This window comes from Mobula birostris, chromosome 12 (assembly GCF_030028105.1).
Source record: "Mobula birostris isolate sMobBir1 chromosome 12, sMobBir1.hap1, whole genome shotgun sequence".
NCBI classification, from domain to species: Eukaryota; Metazoa; Chordata; class Chondrichthyes; order Myliobatiformes; family Myliobatidae; genus Mobula; species Mobula birostris.
In genome coordinates, this window is record NC_092381.1 from 46,389,601 (window position 1) to 46,406,711 (window position 17,111).

The 17,111-nt window shown below is 41.8% G+C and overlaps 1 protein-coding gene across 5 annotated transcripts in view; it reads left to right on the forward strand.

Annotated features, from left to right (window-relative positions):
- Positions 1-17,111, forward strand: part of cc2d1b (coiled-coil and C2 domain containing 1B) — a 90,526-nt gene that overhangs the window by 39,574 nt on the left and 33,841 nt on the right. For all 5 annotated transcript variants that reach the window (XM_072273743.1, XM_072273742.1, XM_072273746.1 and 2 more), the window contains exons 10-14: positions 2,409-2,539; positions 5,556-5,628; positions 10,591-10,709; positions 15,339-15,513; positions 15,992-16,164. In XM_072273743.1, the coding sequence (XP_072129844.1) occupies positions 2,409-2,539; positions 5,556-5,628; positions 10,591-10,709; positions 15,339-15,513; positions 15,992-16,164 (671 nt within the window). The remainder of the gene's footprint in view (positions 1-2,408; positions 2,540-5,555; positions 5,629-10,590; positions 10,710-15,338; positions 15,514-15,991; positions 16,165-17,111) is intronic.

The following is a 17,111-nucleotide window of genomic DNA, read 5'->3' on the forward strand; positions in this document are numbered from 1 at the left end:
TAGAATTCAGAAGAGTGAGGGGTGACCTAACTGAAACCTATCTAATGGTGAAAGGCCTTGATACAATGGATGTGGAGAGAATGTTTCCTATGCTGGGAGGGTTTGAGACTAGAGGACACAGCCTCAGAATAGAGGGGCATCATTTTAGAATGGAGATGAGATGGAATTTCTTTAGCCAGAGAGTGATGAATTTGTGGAATTCATTGCCACAAGCCATGTCTTTATGTATACTTTGGGCAGAGATTGATAGATTATTGATTAGTCAGGGAATGAAGTGATAAGGGGGGAAGGCAGGAGATTGGGGCTGAGAGGAAAATTGAATCAGCTGTGATGAAATGGCTGAGCAAACTCAGTGGGCCAAATGACCTAATTCTGCTTCTATATCTTATTGTCTTATGATCTAAATTAGGAGGTACAGTTGGCACTAAGTAGAATGTAGAACATTACAGGAAGTCATTCGACCCACAAGGTTGTGCTGTCCTGGTAACCTACTCCTAGATCAATGTACCACATCCCTCCTACGTGAACCCCTGTTTTTCTATCATTCATATGCCTATCTAAGAATTTCTTAAATGCCCCTAATGTATCTGCCTTAAAATTACACGCCCCCTCACATTAGCCATTTCCAGCTGAGGAAGAGGTGCATGGCTATCCACTCTATCTAAGCCTCTTTTCATCTTGAAGACCTCTATCAGGTCACCTCACATCCTCCTTGGCTCCAAAGAGAAAAGCCCTGGCTCGCTCAACTATCTTTGTGAGATATGCAGTCTCATCCAAGCAACATCCTAGTAAATCTCCTTTGCACCCTCTCTAAAGCTTCCACATCCTTCCTATAATGCGACTAGAACTGAACACAAATTCCAAGTGTGGTTTAACCAGGGTTTTATGGAGCTGCATCATTACTTCACAGCTGTTGAGCTGAATTCCCCAGCTAATGAAGGCCAACACACCAAACGCCTTAGGAACGACCCTATCAACTTGTGCTACAGCTTTGAGAGATCTATGGATGTGGACCACAAGTAAAATGTATAAAACTAATGATGAAACTTTGGTCTCCTTAAACTAGCGTTTCAATTTTCCCAAGCTATTGGTCAGTAGCTCGTTTGTATGTACTGCATGAAGAAATAGTTGTCATCTTAGAGTCATTTTTCCATTTTCATAAATTCACAAAATTAACAAAAGACTGAGAATAAAGTCATTGAGTTTTTGAAAAAAAATTGGTTTAGTGCTGAGCCTTCACATTTTTGGCTCGTTAGTGTCAAAACTGTTGGAATACTACAGTGCTTGATTTCTATCCTACAGTGAACTGTGAAGTCAAAGCCCTCTTGTTAAATTTTGATGTATATTTTCAGCCTCGAGCTTCGACAGTTTACGCTATAAGTATTTTTGAGTATGGGTCATGAATTGCACAAGTAACAGGATAAACTCTGAATATGCAGCAGAAGATTGTGAGCTGTTTTGTTTTCATGGATTTTACCACTTTGACCCTGGCAGAAGTCAGTTAGCTTCAAGTCTGCACTGTCACAGAACCATAGATTCATTGCAGCACGGATGGAGTCTATTCAACCCATTAGCTTACCCCACCGTTCTTTGGAGTTCCAGTGTCACATACCTATAGCATTACAAATGATAGCCACTGTTTCAAACAATAGATTTTCCTCCCCTCAATCTTTTTCCTGTCACTTTAAATCTGTGTTCCCTTCCCCTTGATACATCCATTAGGCAGATTATGCAAATGGACAGAAACTTTGCTAATGCAATATTACACAGATGTGTGAAGTTATTTGCTTTGGTAGTAAAGCCAAAGGCAGCATATAATTTAAATAGTATTAGATTGGGAAGTGTTAACGTAAAAGGAATTGGTGTTTGTGTATACCAGTGAAAGAAAGCAATCTGCAAGTCAAGCAAGCAATTAAGAAGCCAGATTGTAAACTCGCCTTCATGGCAAGAGGTTTTGAATACTAGACTAATGAGGTATACAGGGCCTTGGTGAGACTGCACCTTGGAATATTGTACTCTTCTTGTTTCCTGAGAAAGGATCTACTTAACAGTGCAGTGAAGGTTTATCACACCAATATCTAGGATGACAGGACTACCACATGAGGAAAGATTAGGTTAACTAAGTTTGTATTTACCATAATTTAAAGAATGATACCTCTATTAAAACTAACAACATTTTGGAAGGGGTGGAGAGCTAGATGATCATATTGGAGAGAAGGGGTAACCATGAATGGATGGAGAAATGAAGGATATTTTGACAATTGACCTAAGGAGGTTGGGCAGAAAATGCTGCTAATGACATGAACATATTATCGTTCTGTTTGCTGTAAAAATCCTTTTAATATCTGATGAGTTGTTCAAAAGAAATTCTTAACTACAGCAGGTACAAGTTATTTCTGTGATTCTAGGCCTACCACCACCACCCAAAGACATACTGGAAGCTCTACAGCAAAGAATGGAGAGATACAAAACAGCAGCATCTCAGGCGAAAGCTACTGGAAACGATCGTAAGGCAAGGATGCATGAGAGAATAGCAAAAGTACGTTAATACTGAGGCATTTTTCCAGTTCCCTTTTAAAGATGTTTATTTCTTGCTGAACATGTGGATCCACAGATTCCCTTAGCCATCCTATCTAATGTGAAAACCTTCATGTATGTTTTAATGAGCTGTTCCATTTCATTGATAACCATGAAATAATTGGACACTCGTAGTTTTACGCACTCGATGGCCATTTTATTTGTGAGATGTGTAGAAGCTGTTGATGAAACCATCTTTGTTATCTACTGTATATTCTGACCCTCTTATAGCTGATTCAATTATCCCCTCATTGGGAACGCTTGGCAATAGCAATGTATCCTGCATTGCTTTGAATTGCAGATAGACACTTGCTTTCCCTTGATGCTCAGTCCAAGTTCTGTTGCAGCTAGTTCAAGATTCCAATCGAGGCTTGAATCTATCTCCTACGATAGTTTCCAAACTGACTTTTGATATATAGATCTTCACAGAAGATTGTAGTATCTTCAATGGCCAGGAATTGGCAAACACAGCTTCGATTTGGTTTACACCAGATGGACCTTGACTGTACACTGGTGGAGATTTATATCTACTGATATGCAGGGAACCATTATCCTACCTGCTCTTGCAACGTATGATTTTGAATCCAGAGCAATGTGCTTAACTTGTAAAAGTCTTCTCAAAGCCATTCAGTTGCATTAGGCTGTTATGTCAAAACCCTACTCGTATGAAAAGAGACTTAACTAGACACTAACATTGTGGACACAAGAGATTCTGCAGGTGCTGGAAAACCTGAGTAACACATGCTAAATGCTGGTGAAACTCAGTAAGTCAGGCAGCATCTATAGAAAGGAATAAACAGTCAACGTTTTGGGCCAAGACCCTTCATTAAGACTGGAAAGGAGGGCCGGCTGGTGGCGTAATGACATCGGCGCCGGACCCAGGAGCGGAGGTTCCCAGGTTTGAAACCAGTTGGGTCGGCTCCCAAGTACGCTTTCCATCCGTGCTGGGTTGAGTGTCGAGATCACAACTGGACCTCGTAAAATAAAGGGAAAAATACTGCGAAAATGTCTGTGTGAGGAGTGGCGTGCCACACAGTCTCTCTCTCGCTCCACGCCTTGTAAAAAGCCATAAAAAAGGCATCACGGGCAGACATGCACACACACGCGGACACACGCACAGACTTGCGCGCACGCAGGCACACGCCAAAAAAAAAAGAACTGGAAAGGAAGGGGGAAGAAGCCAGATTAAGAAGGTGATTGGTTGCGGGGTAAGGGGGAAGGAAGAGGAAGGAGTACAAGCTAGAAGGTGAGGGGTAAAGCCAGGTGAGTGGAGAAGGTTGCGGGGGGGATGAAGTGAGAAGCTGGGAGCAGATAGGTGGAAAAGGTAAAGACATTCTTCCTTCCCCAGTAATCTTCTTATCTCCTTCCTGGCATTTATCCCTCTGAGCGGAAGAAATGCAACACCTGCCCATTCACCTCCTCCCTCAACTCCGTTCAGAGCCCCAAACAGTCCTCCCAGGTGAGATGCATTTCACCTGCCAGTTTGTTGGGGTAATCTACCGTATCTAGTGCTTCCGATGTGGCCTCCTCTGCATTGATGAGGCTTGATGTAGATTGGGGGACTGCTTTGTCAAGCACCTTCATTCCATCGGCAACAAGCAGGTTTTCCCGGTGACCAGCCATTTTAATTCCCAATCCTCATTCTCATTCTGACATGTTGGTCCATGGCCTCCTCTTCTGCCATGATGAGGCCACTCTCAAGTTGGAGGAGCAACACCTCTTATTCTGTCTGGGTGGCTTCAAACTAATGGCATGAACATTGATTTCTATAACTTCCAGTTATTTTTACCCTTCCCCTTCCAATTACCCCCTTACCCCTTCTTTTCTACTCACCTGCCTATCACTCCCCCCCACCTTTCTCCTATGGTCCCCTCTTCTCTCCTATCAGGTGTTTCTTCTTCTTCAGCCCTTTTACCTTTCCCCTCTATCACCTCCCAGCTTCTCACTGACATTGTGGTGTACCTTCACAGTGACTGGCCAGCTGAATACTGCATTCTTAAAATGATTTGGTTAGAGCATTATATTTTGTTAGTGAGGCCCTATTTCATGGAATAAGTTACAAAAGTGCATGAATTTAGCTCTAATTTCCTGGAGGTGATGTGATAAGGCGTACAATGTTGATGTAACTATTAAGTCTAGATAAAAAATAGATGAACAATTTGATGGTTTGTTAGTTTGTGGGTGACGGTTAGTTAATGTTATCTTTGTGAAGGTGCCAGATAACTTAAAATGGGATGTGCAAAGCTATTCAGTCTCCCTTTGTATTCTCAACTGGTTAACCTGCCCCTTATATATAGCTTAGTCCAAAAGTTCTTAATAGGTTATGTAGCCAGTGAAATCTCATTGAGAAACATTCATTTATAGCTCAAAAGTTAAAATGACGCAAATGGAGTCATTTTATATTTTAACAATTCTGTTTCATTTAATAGTTGTAAGGAAGAACTGTGATATTTGTGTCAACAATGATCAAAAAGATAATGATAACATGAAAACAAAGTCAGCCTTTTTCTTAGACTCTTCCAAGAATGTAAGGGAGTCATTAGAAATTATCCCCAGTTAAGTTGCAATGTTTGAGAACTAAGTACATTATGAAAGGGTTGCTAAGTGATAAGGCGCTATTTGACACAGAAAGAACCCCCTATTCCCCTCCTCCACTGTCCAACAAAAATCCAAGAGACCAGTTTTAACATTAAATATTTGAGAGTCCCATTTACAATGGCGTTTACTCTTTTGCAGATATGCAGATGAATAGTGAATGAATGAATGACATTTATTTCAGTCAGTACAAACATAACAAAAGCATCATCTTCAACGATGATTTCATAGGACAAAATTACAACAAAAAACACAAATATTCTTTAAAATATTCATGTATGCAGGAGCTATATTTACATAAATTAGTTTGAAATTGGTCAATTGAAAATGTACATCAACTTGATGAAACGTGTAATTGAAATTTCTACCTTTTTATTATCCAGCAATACCAGGATGCCATCAGAGCACATAAATCTGGAAGAAAAGTAGATTTTGGAGATCTTCCAGTACCTCCAGGCAAGTATAGGGTATTCATTCCTTTAAGCAGAGCATTTGTACTGCAGGTAAATTATAAGGGTGTATAATATTAAGTGCTTTTGAATGCCTGATGTAATTTTAAATATAACAAAATTTTCCTTCATTTTAACTTATTTTAAATTAATGTGTTTGCGTGCACAAGAGATGACTTTAATGGACTATAATGGCAATTGAAATAAGACCATTAGACACAGGAGCAGAATGTGCATAGGTCCAAAGCCATCAACTGCTCCTCATATATTAACCCTTTCGTTCCCAGGATAATTCTTGTGAACATTTCCAAGGCCAGCACCTCCTTTCTTCGATAAGAGGTCCAGAACTGATCACAGTACTCCATGTGTGGTCTGACCAATGTCTTATTAAGCCTCAGCATCAAGTCCTTGTTTTTATGTTCTTGTCCTCTCAAAATGAATGCTAACATTGCATTTGCTTTCTGACCACTGACTCAACCTGCAAGTTAAACTTTAAGGAATCCGTGGACTAGGATTCCCAAGTCCCTTTGCATCTCTGATTTCTGAATTTGCTCCAAATTTAGAAAATAGTCTGAGCTTTTATTCCTTCCACTAAAGTGCATGACCATGCACTTTCCTACATTGTATTCCATCTGCCTGGTCTTTGCCCGTTTTCCTAATCTGTTTAAATCCTTCTGCAGACTCCCTGCTTCCTCAATACTGCCAGTCCATCCATCTATCTTTGTATCGTCCGCAAATTTGGCCACAAACTTATCGATTCTGTCATCCAAATCATTGACATGTGAAGTGAAAAGAGCAGTCCCAACACCGACCTCTGCAGAAAACCACCAGTCACTGGCAGCCAACCAGAAAGCAGAATGCAGCAGATAGTGTAAGGGTAGGTAGAGGATTAAATTAAGAAAGGATTAATGCCACAGCAGAGAATATAAAAGTGATGGTTGGTATTTTTATTCTGTACATTATGCATTGAAAAGGGAACATAAACCAGGCACCTATAGAAGCTGCTAGGGGATTTTATTTGTATTGATCCCAGTACTTCAAGGTAATGTGACTGATAAAAATGGCCAACATAAAATATGCAACCTGACTGGCTATTTGTCAAGCTAAAGGGTGGAATGTAGACCCAGTGCTTCACCATGAGGTGACTTATCAACATCCTAAAAGTAAGGCATTAGAAGCATTAAAAGAGTAAAAACATTTTTTTAATAATAATAATAATAGTAAGTACTTTGTTATCCTGGAGGAACTCAGCAGGTCGGGCAGCATCAGTGGAAACGATGAGTCGACGTTTCGGGACGGAACCCTTCGTCAGGACTGAAGAATGAAAGATGGGAAAGGATTTGAAGAATGCTTGTAGGTTCGGTTGAAAGACCAGTAATTTGAAAGACAAAGGGGTGGGGGAGGGGAAGCAGGGACGTCATAGGCAGGAAAACAATGGGTAGTAGAAGAAGGAGGCGGAACCATGAGGGAGGTGATAGGCAGCTGGGGGAGGGGGCAGAGTGAAATAGGGATAGAGGAAGGGAGGGGGAGGGACTTACTGGAAGTTGGAGAATTCTATGTTCATACCAAGGGGCTGGAGACCACCTAGATGGTATATGAGGTGTTGCTGCTCCAACTTGAGTTTAGCCTCATCATGGCAGTAGGGGAGGCCATGTATGGACATATCTGAATGGGAATGGGAAGCAGAGTTGAAGCGGGTGGCTACTGGGAGATCCTGTCTGTTGTGGCGGACGGAGTGGAGGTGCTCAAGGAAGCAGTCCCTCAATCTGCGTCGGGTTTCACCGATGTAGAGGAGGCCACACTGGGAGCACCGGATGCAATAGATGACCCCAACAGACTCACAAGTGAAGTGTTGCCTCACCTGGAAGGACTGTTTGGGGCCCTGAATGGTAGCAAGAGAGGAGGTGTAGGGGCAGGTGTAGCACTTGCGCTTACAGGGATGTGCCGGGTGGGAGATCCTTGGGGACAGACATGCGGATAAGGGAGTCGCGGAGGGACCAATCCCTGCGGAAAGCGGAGAGGAGTGGAGAGGGAAAGATGTGCTTGGTGGGATCCTGTTGAAGGTGCGGAGGATAATGTGCTGGATCCAGAGATCTGACTCTCATAACTACCTTGACTATACCTCTTCCCACCCCGCCACATGCAAAAATACCATTCCCTATTCCCAGTTCCTCTGTCTCCGCCGCATCTGCTCCCAGGATGAGGCTTTCCGTTCCAGGACATTTTAAATGTCCTCTTTCTTTAAGGATCGTGGTTTCCCTTCTACCGTCATCAATGATGCCCTCACCCGCATCTCCTCCATTTCCCGCACTTCGGCCCTCACCCCATCCTCCCGCCACCACAACAGGGACAGAGTTCCTCTTGTCCTCACCTACCACCCCACTAGCCTCCGGATCCAACACATTATCCTCCGCAACTTCCGCCACCTTCAACAGGACCCCACCACTAAGCACATCTTTCCTCCTCCACCCCTCTCCGCTTTCCGCAGGGATCGGTCCCTCCGTGAATCCCTTATACGCAGGTTCATCCCCATGGATGTCCCACCCGGCACTTATCCCTGTAAGCGTAAGTGTCACACCTGTCCCGACACCTCCTCTCTTGCCACCATTCAGGGCCCCAAACAGTCCTTCCAGGTGAGGCAACACTTCAATTGTGAGTCTGTTGGGGTCATCTATTGCATCCGGTGCTCCCGGTGTGGCCTCCTCTACATCGGTGAAACCCGACGCAGATTGAGGGACCGCTTCGTCGAGCACCTCCACTCCGTCCGCCACAACAGACAGGATCTCCCGGTAGCCATCCACTTCAACTCTGCTTCCCACTCCCATTCAGATATGTCCATACATGGCCTCCTCTACTGCCATGATAAGGCTAAACTCAGGTTGGAGGAGCAACACCTCATATACTGTCAAGGTAGTCTCCAGCCCCTTGGTATGAACATAGAATTCTCCAACTTCCGGTAAGTCCTTCCCCCTCCCTTCCTCTATCCCTATTTCACTCTGCCCCCTTCCCCAGCTGCCTATCACCTCCCTCATGGTTCCGCCTCCTTCTTCTACTACTCATTGTTTTCCTGCCTATAACGACCCAGCTTCCTCTCCTCCACCCCTTTGTCTTTCAAATTACTGGTCTTTCAACTGAACCTACAAGCATTCTTCAAATCCTTCCCCCTCCTTCTTTGTTCAGTCCTGACGAAGGGTTCCGGCCCGAAACATCGACTCATCGTTTCCACTGATGCTGCCCGACCTGCTGAGTTCCTCCAGTGTACTGTGAGTGTTGCTTTGATCCCAACATCTGCAGATTATTTTGTGATTACTTTGTTATCCTGAGTGGGAAATTCTTTCGTTACAGCAGCGTCATTTAAAAACACACTTAGCAGTGTGCAGACTTAACTAATAATATACAGAATAGTAATATACACAATAATAATTTACCAATGTGCAATAATAATGTACAAAATAATAAAGCAGAGACTATTGTACTATGATGGGTATTCTCTTGTCACACAGAGATGAACTGTTTTACATGCTTAGGAAAGATTTTCTGTAACCATCCTTGTGACAGTGGGACTGAATGAGTCTGTCCGCTGCTTATTCAGTAGGTCATGGAGAGGATGTGTCAGATTGTCCATAGTGGATAACAGTTTGTTTAGTGACCTCCTCTCTGCCACTAACACAAAAATGTCCAGGTTGTAGCCAAGGACGGATCCAGCCTTTTTAATTTAGTCTTTTTGCATTTCCAGTATCGATGCTGCTCCCCCAATATAAAGTTGCAAAGAAGACTGCCCTTGCTAGGCAAAAGATCTCCAACATGCTGCTGCACACATTGAAGGATCTCAGCTTTCTTAGGAATTAGAGTCTGCTCATCCCCTTCTTGTAAACAGCCTTGATATTGGTTTCCAGTCAAGTATTTGTACTCCTCCACCACTCCATTTATGCACAAATGTATTGAAAATTTTATAGCAACTACTTTGAAATATCGATTAGCATCTTTCCAGCAGCCCTTTCGAGGAAAGGACTCCCCAACTCCACCCCACGATTCCTGTTTTTGTATTACCTGCAGATCACTTATCCTTGCATATCTTTCTATGAATTCTTGTCATGATCTCCAGGGTCTCAAAGCACTTCATTATTAATGTACTTTTGAAGTGTGACTACTACTAATTCCCGTATGCAGTGAGCTTCTCATCAAATAAGATTGGTTTAAGGGATGAATATTAGGACACAAGGGAGAGCTTGGCTGTTTTTTGTTGTATGTCGTCTGTCAAGTGAGACCATGCTGTAACACTCTCATCTGAAAAATGCTAATTCACTGTTTGCTGCATTGTATGATTAGACTAGAATACTTATTACAGATGGAACTCTGGAGTGCAACTTGAATGTAAGGCTGGGTTAATAATGTTACTGCTGATCAAGGCTAACAAAATGAAAGTGGAACATTTCTTGTTATCTTTATATTGCACTTGTAATGAATATCACTAGTTTTTGTTAAGTGTACAGTATAGACAACCGAGATAACAGTGCACAAAACTGTAGAGCTATTGAAGTTACCTCTTTAGAGTAACCAAATAATATAGCAAATATTATTTCTCATAAATCCATTTTGGTGCTATTGCCTCAGAACAAATTTCACACCATGAGCATTTTATAGCAAACCAGTTATAAATCACTCATTTTAATTTTATTAAAGTACAGTTGAGTGAAGATGTAATGGTAAACTAAAATTAGCTGCTATTGTGAGGAGATATACCACAGAGGTACTTAGCAGTTCATTGACTCGTCACAATGGGTGTTGGTGCGGGTGGGGTGGGGGAGTGGTGTGGTTTGTGAAGGAGAGAATTTGTTAAAAGATGGGAATAAAAATCCTGAGTGAGTCAACTTGTCTTCTTTAACAAAATGATATGAAACCAATAGGCATGGAAATTAGCAAAGAAATTTCCAGATTTTTCACGATTGTTGTGTTGAATTTTCTGTAGGATTTCCAGCTATACCAGGAGTGGGAGGAACATCTGGAGACATTGGCATCACTGGAACACTTCAGGCTGCTTCCAGACTAGCTGCTGCTGAAGTTGAGGCGGAAGAAGACGATGGCGAGGTACTAGATATAATCAAACCCCTAAACCTTAACTGATTCCGTTTTCTCATTTCTCAAAGGAAAGTGTGGTGCTTATTATCCTCTAATATTCTTTGAAGGTGACTGTTCTTTAGATGTTGGCCAAGATGTTTCATTGAAAATTGGAATGGTTTAAGATTATTTTTTGCTGAGCACCTATTCCATCCAGAAGAATAAAGCATATGCAGACAAGCATGCTATTTATGTATTAGTGTCCTTATTGTTTGTCGTGTCATGTTGGGAATTTAGAGGTTGGCATTTCTGGATCAAGGTAGCAGAATGAGTGTAAAGGAGGCAAATCATGGAAAGCAATCTCAGTATGAGACATTGGAAGGATCATTCAGTGAAGAAGGGTGGGAGAAAGTATTTTGTGGGTATGTGGAAAGGTCATCTCATGAAGCTGAGGAGGTGACTAACTTCTCTAATATTGAAGTTATGGTGCTTTAAGAAATTTAACTCTTTTCTTGGGCTTCAGATTTTACAGATATGAAGATGCTATTGCTATTCTAGTTTTGATATTCACAATTTAAAGAGGAAACCCAGCGTTGCATTTCTTTTACCAATTTCTCCAATTCTGAACTCTCATATTTCTCCTTGGGATAAGCCCATATATTATTTCCAGTGTTAGCAAAGATGAATATTAAAACTATCAATGCACCACACACTGGTCCAGCAGAGATAAGACTGGAGTCTTACCCGTACTCTGCCTACAGTAAGTGAGTAAGAAGATAACAATCGGCTGGGAAGTTCTGACCAAGGATTTGTAATAAATGACATCAAACCAGAATTCCTTATTCTTCAATGAAAAGCCTCTGTTTGAGTGTGAGAGATTAGAGCAGCTTTAATGTAGAAATTGACGCAAGCATCCTTTTCTGACCTCTTCCCAACCGGACCTTGCTGTGAGCTAAGCCCTGTGTTAGAATTGCAAGTAGTTGAACCACCAATAATCAACCCCATGAGAAGCAACTCCATGTGACCGATCAGTTCACTCCGCTGATTGAAACTCCTCTAGTTAATCACTGATTCCGCCTTTTGGGGAGTGACTCGTTCCACCACTACAGATCCTCAGTCTGAGCTGACTGTGGGGCCATGTCAGATCTCAGGGTCTGATCACGACACACACGTTGTTGATAACAAGCAGGTATTTCCATACAACCAGATTGAGAGTGGGGTTTTCAAAGTACTGGAAATGGAACAATATTATCCATTTTCATCTAGTTCACATTTCTCAAGATTCCTCTTAGCCTTAAGATAGGAAAGGCTACTTTAAAGTTCTTATTTGAGCTTTCATTATCTGTTTATCATCTATTATGGTTATTGGATTTACTGAGTATACCTGCAAGTAAACAAATCTCAGGGTTGTATATGGTGACATATATGTACTTTGATAATAAAGAAGCAGATAATCAGAAGTGGAGAGAGTGAGCAATTTCAAGTTCCTAGGTGGCAAGATCTCTGAGGACCTAACCTGGACACAACATGTTGATGCAGCTATAAAGAAGTTAGACAGCGGCTATATTTCATTTGGAGTTTGAAAAGATTTGGTTTGTCAACCAAAGCACTTGAAAACTTCTACAAATATACCGTGGAGAGCATTCTGACTGGCTGTATCACCATCTGGTATGAGGGCGGGTGGTGTGGGGGGAGTGCTACTACACAAGATTGAAGTAAGTTGCAGAAATTTTGTGAAGTTAAACAGCTCCATCATGCATACCAACCTCCTTAGTATCCAAGGCATCTTCAAGGAGCAGTGCCTTAGGAAGGTGGTGTCCATCATTAGGGACCACCACTACTCAAGACATGTCCTTTTACCGTTAGAAAGGAGATACGGGAGCCTGAAGGCACACACTCAATGATTCAGGAACAGCTTCTTCCCCTCTGCCATCCTATTTCTAAATGAACACTGAACCTGTGAACACTAACTTTCTGTTTTCTTTTAATTTGTTTTTTTATTTGCACTACTTATGTTTAACTTAACCATTTTAATAGATGCATACTTACTGTAAAGTTAGCGAATTTCACGACATATGCTGATGATACTAAACCTGATTCTGAAATTTACTTTGAACTTTGAGGTTCCAGTATGGCCTTAGTGCTTTTATGTTGCCCATTTAAATAATTGGTTCTTGAACTCAGCTGTATAAGAAGAATCTCATTCAAGTTTAAGTTTATTGCCATTCAACCCTTTACATGTATACAGCTAAACAAAACAGTGTTCCTCAGGAACCAAGGTCCAAAGCAAAGTACATACAGCACATAAAATAATAGTAACACAGGTTAAAAGAAAGTATTCTATAGAGGTACTAGTTGACAAAGTGGTATTACTGCTACTGACGCTGTCATAAATACTGTGTGCAGGGTGTTCAGAGGTTTCATGTGCCAAGAGGAGAAGGTGTTACTCAGCCTAACAGTCCTTGTTCTTACACTGCATTACCTGCTGCTTGGCAGTTGGTAGTCAAAGGGATTGTGCGATGAATGGGGGGGGGGTCCTTGACAAATGAGGGCTCTGCAAAGGCAGCACTTCTGGTGTATGTCCTGGATGGGTGGGGGTTGGGGGGGGGACGAGGGAGAGACCCTGGTGATTCTCTCAGCAATCCTCACAATCTTGTGGTTAGATGCCTTGCAATTCCCATACCAGACAGTGATAGAGCTAGAAAAGACTTAGAGGAGATTACTTGATTTATGCCTCATTTAAGAGACTTAAAAGTTGTTAAGGCTATGGTTCTTCCAGTTTCACATGAGTATATATAATTTCAGTACTGTTAATGGGTTATTTGAGGTAGAATATGCAAAAAATGTCAGTTTTGTCAACTGTAAGTCCTGAGAATAAACCAGTTTAGTTAACTGGAAGAAGCATCTAGTTTTAGAATTTCTTTTTGATCCTGAGACTTGATTGCTTGTACATGCATTAAGTGTAGATTTTGTGCAGAATTTTGAATTGTTATCTTGAGAATTATTTAAACTGAAACATGTATTGGTCAATGGGTACAATTCTGGCAGGAGGTCCATGATGAGTGGTGTTCTGCAGGGATCCACTCAAAGGCCTCTGCTGTTTGTGGTATGTGTAGATGACTTGGATGGATATGTTAGTAAATTTGCTGATGACACAAGGATTGGTGGTGTTAGCGGATAGTGTTGAAGACTGAAGATTGTCAAAGAACACCGTGGGATGTTTACACATATGGGTGGAGAAATGGGAGAGGGAGTTTAATCTGGGTTGAGTTAACAGGTCAGGAACCTATGTTGCAGCTTTATAAAATTTTCCATTATAGGAAGGATGCAGAGGTTTTGGAGAAGGTTTAGAAGAGGTTTACTAGGGTGCTGCTTGAATTAGAGGCATGTGCCAAAAAGAGACGTAGGACAAACTGGGGTTGCTTTATCTGGAGTGGCAGAGACAGATCTGATAGAATGTTATAAGAGACATAGATGGAATAGATAGCCAGTATCTTTTTCCTAGGGTTGAAATGTCAAATGCTCGAGGGCATGCATTTAAGGTGAGAGCATGAAAGTTCAAAAGAGATGTGCGGGCAAGTTTTTGTTTGCAGAAGGGTGTGTGCCTAGATTGTGCTGCCAGGACTGGTAGTGGAGGTGGATGCAGCAGAGGTATTTAAGAGTCTCTTGGACAGGCACGTGATATGCAGTGTTAACATTCGTTTCAAGAGGGCTAGACTATAGAAGCAAGGATGTAATGCTGATGCTTAATAAGGCATTGGTCAGAGTGCATTTGGAATATTGTGGGCAGTTTTGGGTTCCTTTTCTAAGAAAGGATGTGCTGGCATTGGAGAGGATCCAGAGGTGGTTCATGAGAATGATTCCAGAAACGAAAGGGTTAACAGGTGATGAGTGTTTGATGGCTCTTGGCCTATACTTATTGGAGTTTAGAAGAATGAGGTTGGAGGTTTCATTGAAACTCCTAAATAGAGTGGATATAGAGAGGATGTCTCCTGTAGGGGGGGGAGTCTAGGCCAGAGGGCACAGCCTCAGAACAGAAGGATGTCCCTTTAGAACAGAGGTGAGGAGGAATTTCTTGAGCCATAGCATGGTGAATCGATGGAATCCTTTCCCGGGGTTGGCTGTGGAGCTCAAGTCATTGGGCATATTTAAAGCAGATGTTGATAGATTCTTGATTAGTCAGAGCATCAAAGGTTAAGGGGAGAAGGCAGGAGCATGTGGTTAAGAGGAATAATAAACCAGCCATGACAGAATGGTGGAACAGACTCAAAAGGTCAAATGGCCTACTTCTTCTCCTATGTCTTATAGTCTAAGTTCTTGGGCTATAGACCCTGTGCTCACAGAAGGGATTAGCTTCATTCAGCACCATTAGTTTAATTAATTTGCCACAACATTGTGGCTTGATGGCCCTGTCTCTGTGTTTATTGTTGTATGTTCTATGTATAGAAAATCCAAAGGTGACTCAGACCTCAATTTGAATAGATATTCTATGTATTCAGATTTTGATGTGCAGAGGCATGGATTAGACAGGGTTTAAAAATTCTGCATTTTTTCATTTCATTTGAGATATTAATTTGCTCATTTGGTAGAAATGAATTGACAATCATTTGCTTTGTAGTGAACCTGAGCACTTAACGAAGTTTGTGTGGTTTCCCTTAGACTGGAACTCCTCCGTCTGCTGCTCAACCTCCAGTTGCAAAGAGACCTGCAAAACTCCTCCACGATGTAGAGCAGGCACCTCCGACCTTGCCAGCTGCAGCCGAGGAAAGGCACTCCCCAAAACCCATTCCGAAGCCAACGTCAAAGGATAACCTGGTTCAGCAAAGTCAACAAAGTATAATCAGTATATTTTCTCTTCATTCACTCCAGCAGCATAATTTTAAAGTGCATATAGTTTTGACATATTGTTTAGTAGACTTTCCAAAAAGTCCACAAGAACTGGGGCAGTGTGGTAGTGTAGTGGTTAGTGTAACGTGATGACACCGCCAGCAGCCTGGATTCAATTCCTCCACTGTCTGTAAGGAGTCTGTCCGTTCTGCCTGTAACCGCGTGGGTTTCCTCTGGGTGCTCCAGATTCCTCCCTTGTGTGGGTTAGAAGATTAATTGGTTATATGGGTGGCATGGGCTCCTTGAGGCAGAAAGGGCCTGTGACTGTGCTATATTTCTAGATAAACTAAAATAAATAGAATAAAGTTTGAATGAAGATTTTAAAGTTTTACTTTTCATCGGCAGTCATAGTACCACTGAACTAGACACTAGTAATTCTCAGTTCTGTAATATTTCATCTGATCACTCTCTCTGCTATCTTTCAGCCCAGCAACAAATGGAATTTCTTGAGAATCGGAAGAAGCAATACATGAAAGCTGCTTTGCAGGCAAAGCAGAAGAACAACCTGGAACAAGCAAAGCATTTTTTTAGGACTGCCAAAGGCTTTGACCCACTGATTCTGGCTGTCCAAAATGGGAAACCAATTGATATCTCAAAGGTGAAGTAAAGCTGAATGCCAATTTGGTAGATGAACTTCTTGTCTTCATGCTCGTGCCTTTGCTGGCATATTTTGTGATCGTGAGGCAAAAGATGTGGTATTTATCCTCATCCTAGCCATTGTTCTGTGTTCCATGGCTTAGATACCATTAAGTGACTAAATTCTGCCAATTCTTTGCCTTCCACATTAAAGACCTTTCTTAAAAGCATTTTCTTTGATTAGGCATTTGTCATCGCAAAACATTCTGTTTCCACTTCCCTTCCTGTTCTATGGACATGGGCATTTTGCTACATCAAAGCTAAGTGTGCAGGTAATGCCAAGCACAAAAGGAATTCTGATTATTGGGATAGACTGTGAAGTGGAGATACCAAGGACTACAGATGCTGGAATCTGGAGCAGAAAATAAACTGTTGGAGGGCCTTGGTAGGCTGAGCAACGTGTGTGCAGTCAAGATGGTCAGCATTTCCTGCGTCATATGACCCTCTGCTTCGACAGATGCTGGTCCACTTAGTCCACTGAGTTTCTCCAGCAGTTTACAAACAGCAAAGTGGGTTGATGGAGCCCAAAAATAAACAAAAGTTAATGATAATCTGGGGTGCTGTTAATGTGGAGTTTGCACATTCTTCCCATGAGCACGTAGACCAGTTTCCTCTGATTTGTTAAAAATGTGTTGGTAGGTATGGTACCCCCTTGGTGGAAAAGAAATGAGTATTGAGAGAAAAAGTTGTTAGGCTACAGGGAAGTAAGGGATATGAACAAGGAATGGAATATAGAGCAGGCATGGAAATGGAATACCAAAATAATTCAGTAAGAAAGGAAATCAATTACTAGTGGCAGTGGCAGGAATACAGTAAGAGAAGAATATGAGGATATTAATGGATGCCTCTTTCAATCCAAAAGTCTTGTATTAATAATACTATTAAATGTTTTTAAGTAAGCCAATTTTT